Source organism: Chinchilla lanigera, unplaced genomic scaffold, assembly GCF_000276665.1.
Source record: "Chinchilla lanigera isolate Chin_1 unplaced genomic scaffold, ChiLan1.0 scaffold00077, whole genome shotgun sequence".
In the NCBI taxonomy this organism is placed as follows: Eukaryota; Metazoa; Chordata; class Mammalia; order Rodentia; family Chinchillidae; genus Chinchilla; species Chinchilla lanigera.
The window spans coordinates 11,044,009-11,055,583 of NW_004955478.1; the positions used below are offsets into that span (position 1 = coordinate 11,044,009).

At 51.8% G+C, this 11,575-nt stretch overlaps 1 protein-coding gene and 1 pseudogene across 2 annotated transcripts in view; both read left to right on the plus strand.

Moving 5' to 3' along the window:
- Positions 1-1,709, plus strand: part of Top3a (topoisomerase (DNA) III alpha) — a 30,340-nt gene extending 28,631 nt beyond the window's left edge. For both annotated transcript variants that reach the window (XM_005402278.2, XM_005402279.2), the window contains one exon: positions 43-1,709. In XM_005402278.2, the coding sequence (XP_005402335.1) occupies positions 43-194 (152 nt within the window). In that variant the 3' untranslated portion in view covers positions 195-1,709. The remainder of the gene's footprint in view (positions 1-42) is intronic.
- LOC102003444 lies at positions 1,236-5,580 on the plus strand (annotated as a pseudogene).
- The last annotated feature ends 5,995 nt before the right edge of the window (positions 5,581-11,575 follow it).

Genomic DNA, 11,575 nt, shown 5'->3' on the forward strand with positions numbered 1-11,575 from the left:
TGTCAGTTCTAAATTCAGCCTTCCTCTTACCTTTTCCCATAGGGACGTTTGCAGCGCACCCTTGGCCAGGAGGCCGGAGCAAGAGACCCCGGACCAGTTCCTCAGATCCAGACTCCACGGCAAAGAAATCAAGGAAATGCAGTCTTTGCCACCAACCTGGACACACCCGGCCCTTCTGTCCTCAGAATAGGTGAAGGCCGTACAGGGCAGAGCGGGCCACTTTTTCAGGCTGGGGCTTGAATGAAGTAGGACTGTGTGTCTGCTCGCTGTTCTCGCAGCGGAGGAGAGCGTTGGGTTTCGGAGTGGCGCTTTTCTTCATTAAGAAGCACGACGTCCAGACCACCCTCAAGAAGGCTGGCTGTGCTGGACGGTGGCGTTCTGCCAGGGCTCGAGGAAGGGACCACAGCCCCTGCCGAGAAGACGTGCAGCTGCCCCGTGCCCCCGCAGGCATGGTCACTGGTCGCATATGGTGGCGAGGCGGGGGCCAGAGCGCATAACCTTCGGCAGCGGTGAACTCGGCTGTGGCCCGCTGCACTGCAAACCAAGGAGCACCCCGGGCCGCCTCGTTGAGGGGGCAGCACTTCCTCAGGCCCCTCTCCATGGCCACGCTGGGTAGGAGGGTGTCACCCTGAGAAGTGGTTCTCCTGATACCAGCTCTGCAAGGGCGCGTCCGTTCCGTTTCATCCAGAAGCCCAGGCAGCCCTAGTTCACGCGCCTTAGTAAAGCACTTACTATTTACTCTGAGAAGCGACAGTGCAGCACAGTGCCTGGCGACATCTGTAGCAGGGACAGCATCTCTTCGAGCCGGGGTGGAGGAAGCATTCGCCAGCTCCATCTCTGGGGGCTCCTCGGTGAGAGCCAAGGCCAACTTGCGGCCTCCCCAGTTTGTCAGTTGGAACAGAATCGCCAGTGCAGGACTTAGACCGCGGACGGTCTTCCGCCTTGCCAAGGATGCACTGCGTGTGTCCCTGTGGATAGTTCATAGTTGATTAGACTGTTTTACAGTTCAGAAGAGAGGCGGGAATGGGGTATGAGTGACATGATCGCCGTGGCAAGGCTGGTAGCCGAGGACATAACCATTGTGAGCTGTGACCTCAGCGCTGCGGCCTGCTGCACTGCAGACCAAGAAGCACCACAGCAAAGAAACGCCGTTCTCAGGGCCCAGACGGAAGGCCTCCGCCCTTCGTTAGACCATTCTGTGCTGACTGGGTGTCAGGACACAGGGCTCTCCAGGTATGGATTCCGGGCCTTGTTCCCGGCACAGCCTAGGCCGCAGGTAAGCAGGTGGGCGTCCCGGCCTGCAATGCTGGGTTTTCCCAGTCCCCAGCAACCGTCTGCCTACTGTTTGTTCCACAGGTTTACCTAGTATTGACATTTTACATAAATAGAATCATGTAACACCTAACCTGTGTCTGGCTTCTCTCACTTAGCATGCTGTTTTTAAGGTTCCTTGGAGCATGGGGTCAGTACTCTGTGGCTGAACCATTTTTCACTGTGTGCCTACAGTGGTCCCCTTATCTGTGAGGAATATGCTCCAAGACTCCCAACAGACACCTGAAGCCTATATGCAGTATACTGGTTCTGATTTAACATTAGTTTATAAGATGGGCATAGTGAGAAATGAAAAACAGGTTGGGGATGTTGGCGTGATTGCCAGCACCAAAAATTAAAAACACTTTAACACTGAAATAGAATAACTATAACAGCTACTTAATAGGTTCTGTGAATGTGGTCACTCTTGAGAGAGTCAAGACAGTGTTTTTGGACCACACTTGACCACGGATGAGGGAAGACTTCGGTACCACATTACGCTTGTCATTTGCACATTTGAGTGTCCACGTTTTAGCAGTTGTGAATAGTGCTGTTATGGACGTGTGCATGAATATCGATTCATTTTGGGCATCTGACTAGGAATGAAACTGCAGGGTCATTTAGTCACCCTGTTCTAGCTTTCTGAGAAACCACTAAACTGCCGTGGCCGCACTGTGTTCCCGTCTCACGTGCGAAGGTGACTTGCTTCTCCACGTCCTGGTTAGTACTCGTTATCTTCTCCGTGTCGATACTTGTTATTTTCCTTTTGCTTTGTTAGTTCGGCTTTGTTTTGCAGCACTGGGATCGAGCCCAGGGCCTTGAACACACCGCTGTGCAGGCGCGCTGCCACTGAGCGCTGAAGCAACACCCCCGCCCTTTCTTTTCTTTCTCACACCCCCGCCCTTTCTTTTCTTTCTCACACCCCCGGCCCTTCTGCTGTTGTTGCTGCGACAGGGGCTTGCTGAGTTGCCCGGCAGGGCCTCAGACTTGAAATCCTCCTATCTCAGCCTCTCAACAAGAGTAGCTTGAATTGCAGGCATGCCCCATGACAAATGGCTTGCTTTTCATACCCGTGTTCATGGACTTGATGTGACATTTTTTTTCCCTTTTTTGTTCTTTTGAGATAGGGTCTCGCTGTATAGTCCACACTGATCTTAAATTCACTATGTAGCTGCAGCTGGCCCTAAACTTCCTGTCTCCCTACCCCAGCCTCCCAGAGCACTGGGATTATAGTGTACACCATCATACCCAACTGGCAAGGTGCAGCTTGAACATCTGATTTACATTTTCTTTTTTTTGTTGTTTTGTTTTTTGTTTTTTTCCAATACCGGGAATTGAACTCACGACCTCACACTTGCCAGGCAGGCGCTGTGCCGCTGAGCTAAGTCCCCAGCCCCTGATTTACATTTTCTTGATGGCACTGAGCATCTTTTCATGTGCGTGCTGGCCATTTGTATATATTCTTTGGCAAAGTGTCAATAAGTCCTTTTTGGGAAAACCCAGTGTACAAGAACCAGCCACCAAAGGTGGAAAGTGCTGAAAGACCAAAGAAAGAGACAAGTCGGAAATTGTGCACAGGGGCTGCGGCACAGCACCTGCCTGGCAAGCACGAGGTCGTGAGTTCAATTCCCGATACCGGGGAAAAAAAGGAAAAAAAAAAATTGTGCACGGGGCCAGGGATATAGCTCAGTGGCACTAGCACCTGCCCGGCAAGTGCAAAGTCCTGAGTTCGATTCCCAGTACCAATAAATAAATAATTGTGCAGGACGGATTTATTGGGGACAGAATCGTGGGGCAGCAACAAGCCAGGTGGAACTTCACCACCACAAGGCAGGAGGAGGAGGTTTCTATGGTAACTAGACAAGGTGGGCTGTCACCACCAAATACACCTGGGTTTTTTCAGACTGTTCATACCGGCGGTAAGAAGTCAGTCCAGGCTGGGAGTGCTGGCCGATGCCTGTAATCTGCTCTGCAAACTGAGGCAGGAGGATAACAAGTTCAAGCCCTCTCTGGGCGACTTCACAACTTAGAGTGACTCTGCCTCAAAAATGAGCTAGTTCCAGGCAGCAGCATGGCAGTCACCGTGATGGCTTTGGGGCTGGGTGGCTGACCACTGGGTGAGGAAGGGGCCGGCGCCCAGAGTCTTGCCTACTGCACTCTGGCTGCGTCCACCACACCCCCTGGGAGCATTTTGAAAAGCTGCATGAGATCTTCTGTGGCCTTCGTGAAGACCAGCAGGGCTGCCCAAGCAGTTGCTAGGGACCACCAGGACCAAGAAGTTGATCAGAGATTTTGATGAAAAGCAACAAGAAGCAAGTAGAACGCTGGCAGAGATGGAGGAGGAACAATGGTACACACCTGTGTCCTTCCATAACCCCATGTCTGAGTTGCAGAACTACTGCAGGACCTGCCAGACTGCATGGGGAGGTGATAAGCACACCTTCGACAGCCAGACCTGGGAGCAAGGACGTGAAGTACGGCGCATACGCTATGGAGAATGAGCGTATGAATCGGCTACAGGGTCAGGACACTGGCCCTGAAGCCTCAGCCCGGCCACCCAGAGGACGGAGCAGGCTCGCTGGATTGCCGCAGACACTGACCAGACGGCTCAGAAGTCCTAGGGGACCTGAGGGAGCCGTGAGATCAGCTGGAACACGACAAGAGCAGTACCTTAGTTTTCTCTCTTGCTGAGACAAAGTATCCAGTGCCCAGAATTAAGGAAAGAAGGGTTTGTTTAGCTCACAGTTTGTCACAGTCCATAATCAGCGGGCCGCACGGCAGGGTGGCAAGGCAGAGGGGCAATAGTTCAAGGTGGTGGAAGACAGCAAAAGCAGTAAGAGCAAACACGGGACAAGCAAGCTTGTTTTGCTGCCTTATATTGTACGCAGGCTGCCTGCACCTGAGTGGGTCCTTTACACCCACACCATCTCTGTGCCCTGCTCTTGCTCAGGCTGAGGATGTTTACAAAGCGAAGACCCTGGCCCCTTCTTTAAGCTTCTAAACTCAGATTTACACAATGCTTCAACCATTACAAGTAGACTGGTGAAACTGGAGCAAAAGTTGAAAGATTCTCCATTCAGTGTCAAAAAAAGGGACAACCAACAAGCTACTGCTTCCCGTCGTCATCTTACTGGGGCTAGTCATCCTGGAGGCCTCGTTTATTACTAACTCTTCCACAAACACTAGACTTCTTATAGGAAGGGCTTTGGGGACCAGAACCTGGACCCTGGGGAGGAATGGGTGAGGGATGTGGAGTAGGCATGTTGCTGCTGTGGGCTGACAGTTCAAGGATGCGCTGTGTAGCTAGACTGTGGGAAGAGGGAAGCACATAAATGAGAAGGAAGCGTGATGATGCCAGTGCGATATACCAAGGCAATACATCTTACGATTTGTTCAAAAAACAATAAAAATGAGTTGGTGTTGCTTAGTGCCGAGGCCCTGGGTTCAACCTCACTATCACCAAAAACAAAAGTCAGCTGACGTCTTAATGACCGTGCTATAGGGCTTAGGATGAAGGACAGGACCCCTGATGGATACAATGGTATAGTCATATCAGGCTGGACCCTGAAGTGTCCTTCACCCTGTGTGTGTGTGTGTGTGTGTGTGTGTGTGTGTGTGTGTGTGTGTGGTGTGCTAAGGATTGGACCCAGGGCCTCACATATGTTAAGCATGCTACAGCTACACCCCAGCCGCTCCTACCTTTAAACTGAGTTACGTTTTTGTTGCCGAGTTGTAGGAGTTCATAGTCTCTGGGGCCCAGGTGTGTCTGTTTTTTAAATCTTTCCACAGATAACTCTTGTACATATCAAGACCACACACTACTGGGTTGGACCACACCGGGGAGAGGGCCTGGCATTTGAAGTCTGCTAGATCTGGGCTCGGCTCATCTCCTGGCTCCCTGACATGCTCTGGACCGTGGTGGGGCTCCTGGTTCAACACGATTCTCTGGTGTAAGCCCAGTCACGGCGGAACCCGCACAGTTTAGCCTATTGGAGTTTTGTCTCCTGGTGGCACATGCAGGGTGGCACTATTCAGTGCAACTAAAACCTTACCTCGCCAGCCCCATACTGATCGGGAGGACCCTTTTTGTAATTGGAAAGGTTTTCATTTGGGTATTTTGCTTTGTTGGGGGTTCGGGGGGCACTGGTTGTTTTATTTTGTTTCGAGACAGTCTTGCTTTGCAGCTCAGGGTAGCCTCAGATTGACAGTCCTCCTGCCTCAGCCTCCTAGAGTGCTAGGATTACGGGTATACTACCTATCTGCTTATTTGTTTTGGGTTTTTTTTTTGGTTTTTCTCCGGTACCGGGAATCAAACTCACAACCTTGCACTTGCCAGGCAGGTGCTGTGCTGCTGAGCTAAATCCCCAGCCCCTACCGATCTGTTTAGAAAGACTTATTTGGTGTATTTCCTGCAGTTTGCAACTCAAGACCAAGGAGAAGAAAACAACTCCCCTCACTGAGCCCAAGCCAGACTAGGCACTGGCTGGATATTCATTTGCCATGGTTTCTGTTCTATCCTGTTAATGGAGGAAACCCGGGCTCTGATGGGCAAAGTGCCCTCACATCCAAGCTGCTAAAGTGGCCTGAAGCCTCATCTGAGCTGTCTCTCCACCCCGCTACCCCGGAGGCGCCTCCCGTTCCTCCTTCACACGCAGAAACTGACAGCCCGGCAGAGGGTCCCTGCTACCGGGAAAGGAGGCAGCCTGGCAGGCCGCTGCATACGCCCCCGGTGACCCTTCCCGATACCCAGAGCAAACCCCATCGGGGCCATGACCCCCATCAGGCCTGACCCGGACACTGCCTGGTCTTAGAGCCACCAAAATTAACTGGTCTGACTGGACTGTGTTCAGCACCCTGGTTTCCTAGCCTAGAGTCAGCCTGCTTGCCTGCTTCTGTTGGCCATCCCCAGGAGGGGCAGATGGTGCCACCTCCATCAGCGCCCTGCTGGGAGGCGGTGCTCTGCAGCCTGCAGCCTCGCCTGGGGGTTCCGTCTGAAGTGCAGCCCTCCTGCTGCAAAGGCCGATTGGAGCTGACTGGGCTTTTGTTCGTTTGTGTATCTGTTCGTTTGTTTGCTTTTACTTGAAGTCAGCACCCAGGCCCTTGCACTTGATGGGCAAGTGTCCCGCCGCTGAGCTAAGTCCAGTGCCGCTGGCTGGCTTCTTACCACGAGGAGCTTGGCAAGCAGTGCGGGGGAGCCGCGGAGGTCATGGAAGCTGGTGGTCTGTCGGGCGGGTGCACGCTGGGCCTTCACCCACTGCAGCCTGCCTTCAACAGATGTCCATCTTCCCCGTGTCCTGGCTCAGAGGGAGCACCCCCCACTTAGGTCGGCCTGCACCGGAGGGCCCCGCGCCTGAGGGCTCCTTAGCTGACGCCAAGTGACTGTGCTGTTCCTTAGTGAGGGCGGTGGAGTAGAAGTGGATACTTGGTTCTGAGTCCGAAGTAATAAAACCTTAGGGAAGGAAGTTCATCGTGCGGCAGGGAGCGGGTAGTAGACGTGAGGTGTGCCTGTGTTTCTGGGTCCCCGACCCAGGCGTCTGACTTTCTGCACTGCTTCCTGCCACTCATGGTTCAGTTCTGAGGGGCCTGTTTCCTAACCTACTGCTTTAGAATGCAATCTGGCAAGAGCCTTGAGGATCTCCGCAGTGCTAGCATGAGGTGCACTCCCAAGGGTCTCCCAGTGACAGAGCTGTGTGCAGACTTTAGAAATTTTTGAGACAGGACCATGGTACATTGCCCCAGCTGGCCTGAAACTTGAGATCTTCCTGCTTCAGCCTCCTGAGCCATTAGAATTCCAGGTATGTGCCACTACACCTACTGTTTTCCTTTTTTAATACAAAGCCAAATGGCTGGGGATGTAGCTCAGTGTTAAAGCACTTGCCTAGCATGTGTGAGGCCTGTGGCTCTACCCTGAGCACTGCAAAAATAAATAATGACAAAGATGAAAACCCAGGTGGATTATTCTGTTAAACATGCTTGAAATGTTTACAAGTGTATTTATAAAAAGAATGTTGATGACATTTTTGTTGTTTTGTTTTTGATGCTAGAGAGGTCAAACCCAGGGCCCCATGCATGCTAAGCATGTACCCTCCCACTATGCTACACCACCAGCTGAGATTTACTGGGAGAGGGAGGTTGGGGATTGATTTTTTTTATTTATTTATTTATTTATTTTTGAGACAGGGTCTAGCTATGCAGTTCAGGCTGGTTTTGAACTCATTATGTGGCCCAGGATGGCCTTGAACTCACGGTGTTCCTCCTGCCTCAGCCTCCCAAGTGCTGGGATTACTGTTGTGTGCCACCACACCTGGCCCTTTTTCTTTTTTTAAATTTTGATTAGTACATATTTGCCATACATAATGATCGCATTCGTGGTAGGGATTTGTACTTGTACATGATATCTTAATTCTTTTTTCCCATTCCCTTCCCCATTTACAAAAGCTTTGTTTCCATTTTCGCCTTCCATTTTTTTTCTAAATCCCTTTTTCCTTCCTTCTGTTCCCCCTCCCCCGTCCCTTGTCCCCCTTCCCACGTGAACATGTTCTTCCCGCCTCCGGAGAGCCTCCGTTGTGTCCCTATTCGCCCTTTGGGTTTCTCATACAAGAAAAACAGTGTTATGTTTAAACCTGTGTGTGATGTATTTCACTTACCATTTTGGTCTTGAAATGCATCCACTTACCTAAAAATGACTCAAGCCTTCCTCACGGTACAGTACTACCCCACTGTATATAAACACATTTTCTTCATCCACTCATCTGATGACGGCCGTACCGGCTGTTTGAAAGGTTCAGCTGTTTATAAACTGAGCTGCTGTAAAAGTGGGTGTGCACGTACTGCTGCGGTGTGATGCTTTTAACCCTTTCAGGAAGATACCTAGAAGAGGGACAGCTGGGTCAAACTGAACCTCTAGTTTTAGGGGGTTTTTTGTTTTTTTGATTTTTTTGAGGAATCTCCATACTGATTTCTGTGTAATGGTTGTACCAATTCACACTCCCACCAGCAATAGAGAAGGGTTCCTTTTCCCCAACAACCTCAACATCATTTGTTAATGACTTTTTTGGGGGGAGGCGGGCACTGGGAATCAAACTCAGGGCCCTGTGCTTACCAGGCGGGCACTGTGCTGCTGAGCTGTATCCCCAGCCCTACTGGTTGATTTCTTGATGACAGCCGTTCTTTCTGGAGATGGAACCTCAGTGTTGCTTTAATTTGCATTTCTTAAATGACCAATGAAGCTGAACATTTTTTATGTATTTTATTTGCTGTTTGTACTGCTTCATCTGAGAAGGGCCTATTCATTTCAGATGCCCATTTTTTGATTGGGTCTTTAAATCTGGTGGGGGGGGCTGTGCTTTTTTTTCTTTACATATTCTAGATGTTAGTCCTTTGTCTCAGGAGTAACTGGTAAAATTTTTTTCCATTCTGTGGGTTGTTTCTTCATTCTGTTGGTGGTTTCTTTCACTGTGCAGCAGCTTTTTAATTTGATGTGATCCCAGCTGTTGATTCTTTGTAGTATTTCCTGTGCGGTCAGGGTTTTGTTCATAAAATATTTGCCTACTCCTATGTTTTTGAGAGTTTTACCTACTCTATCTTCCAGCAGATTGTTTCTGTTTTTATATCTAGATCTTTGATTCAATTTTAGCTTAGTGCATGGTAAGCGATGTGGATCCCAGCACCATTTATTAAAGTGGCTGTCTTTTGTCCCGTGACGATCTTTGGCCCTTTGTCAAAGATTAAGATGGCTGAGTATGTTTGGAATTGTTTCTGCACCATCTGTTCTGGTCCACTGATCCTCAGGTCTGTTTCTTTGCCAGTACCATGCTGTTTTTCTCATGTTAGCTTTGTAGTATAATTTCAAATTGGGGATTGTGATGCCACCTGCCTTGCCCTTCCTGCTCGGAATCACTTGTATTTTTTGTGGGGTTTTTTGTTTGTTTTTGAGACAGGGTCTCATTGTACAGTTCAGGCTGGCCTTGAACTCACTTATATAGCCCAGGCTGGCCTTGAACTCACAGCGATCCTCCTGCCTCAGCCTCCCAAGTGCTGGGATTACAGGCATGCACCACCACAATGGGCTTCAGAATTGCTTTTGCTATTCTAGGTCTCCTCTGGTTCCAAATGAATTTTAGGATTGTTTTCTCCTGTGAAGTTCTGTGAAGTCTGCTGTTGGTATTTTGATTGAGCTTGCATTAAATCTGTACTACCAGTTTTGGAAATATTCCAGTCCTTTTTTCTTCCCCAGCCCCTTTTCTTGAGATGGCTTTCTTTTGAGTTGCAAAATTGTCCAGGCTAAAAAAAAAAGAAAGAAAAAATTCCAGGCTGAGGTCAAACTTTCAATCCTTCTGCTTCAGCCTCCCGGAGTTGCTGGGATTGCAGATGTGTGGCACCCACTGTTTTTACTGTTCTTGCTTTTGCTTTGTTTTCTGAAGGCAGAGGCTCTCCGAGTGCTATTATGTAAGTTACAACTTTGCTGTGCTTTTTTTTCACGTGCCCTGGTGATCCTTGCCTTCTGAGCAGGTTGAGTCATCAGAACTGTTGGTGTCCTGGTTTGCTGAAGGACCTGGGCACTAGGTGCTCAGGAGCTGTACTGGGGCTCCTCGGCCCTCCCTGGCGGGCTGGCTGGGGCTGGTGGGGCCTGTCTTGTATTCAGTGGGAATGAGTGAAGTCAGCCACAGCTAATCCTGCAGAGTCTGGACCCAGCCAGCTCCAGCCACAGGAGCCTGCGAAGGACCCTTGTGAAATGCCCATTTGCTTCCTGTTCTCTGCGTGGAAGCCGAAGTCCAGGAACCTTGACTAGGTGATGCGATCATACCATTTCACAGGCCAGCACAGCATGGTGACACCACCTGTAGCACAGCACTCTGGGAGGCTGAGGCAGGAGGATCACAAATTTGAGCCCAGTCTGGGAAACTTAGCAAGACCTTGTCTGAAATCAAAGGGCTAGAGAGCATAGCTCAGTGCTCCCCATGTCCAATCCTCTCTCACACACACACACGCGCGCACACACACACGCACATACACATTTTGGTCCCCTTTAACTCATGCTATCTTTTCTCCCCACTGCATCCCTGCACAGGACGGTGCAGTGACCTGAGCCGACGAACTCCACACGGCAGTCCGGGCAGCCCACACAGGGTCTGGTCTCCTGAGAGGGGTTCTTTTGCTTTTGTTTTTTGAGCCGGTTTCACTGTGGAGCTCGGCCGCCCCAGCCCTCCCCAGCGCCTGGGTTACGGGAGCGGCCGCCACGCCCAGATGCGCGGGCTCCAAGCAGAGCTCACGCCTGGTGTGCGCTCCGCAGCACAGTGCCCGCCTGGACGCGCGCGGCCCTGGGTTCCGCCCCCAGGCCACAGCAGGACGGAGCTGACTTCCGGTAGCTGCCCCCGGTCTTCCGTCAGCCCCTTCCCAGAGCGAGGGCGGTGTGAGCCGGGGGCGCAGCTGGCAGCTGGGAGGGCCCTGCCGCGAGGAGCCTGGGGACGTGGGCGTAGGGTAGGAGGCAGCAAGGCCGAACAAGCTCATCACAGGGCCGCTGTCCTCATGCCAGGCAGGAGCCTCGCACTGCCCGAGCAGGCAGTCCCCACAGCTACCCAGGAAGGTCTGCCCGTCGTACAGAGGGCCGAGACCCGGGCGCCGTCCCCAGCTGCTCCCTTGCCGCCCCTCCCTAACTAGTAACTGCCGTTCCTCACTCGGCCGCGCCAGCCTCCCACCCTCAGCACGGCCCTGTGTCCTGCGGTCCTGTACTCAGCCGGAGGCGGAGGTCTGCTCGGAACAGCTCCAGGGGACCAGACACAGGACGCCATGGCGCGTGTCTCGGGGAGACAGCCCCGCACAGGTGGGCCAAAGTCCTCCCCAAGCCTCAGCTGTCCTCTGTGGGGCAGAAGTGAGGCCAGCTCAGCTCCTGCGGACGTCAAGACGAGCCGGCCTCACAGCTGCTCAGCCCCACTTGTGGGGATAGGAGGCGGCCGGGAGGTGGAGGAAACAGGGTCTGCGGACTTGCGGTCGCGGCTAAAGCGCTGTCGGAATGCGCTGCTGGGCCTGGGAAGGAAAAGTAACTCGGGCGCGCATCCTGCCGCTGCTGAGACTGCACACCAAGACACTCGTAGGGCTCCTCTTCAGACAGCCGACCTGTTCTGGACCCAACGTTTGTGTCCACTTAAAACGTGGGTGTTGGGGCTGGGGACTTAGCTCAGCGGCACAGCACTTACCTGGCAAGCGCGAGGTCTTGAGTTTAATTCCCGGTACCGGAAAAAAACAAAAACAAACAAAAAAGTAC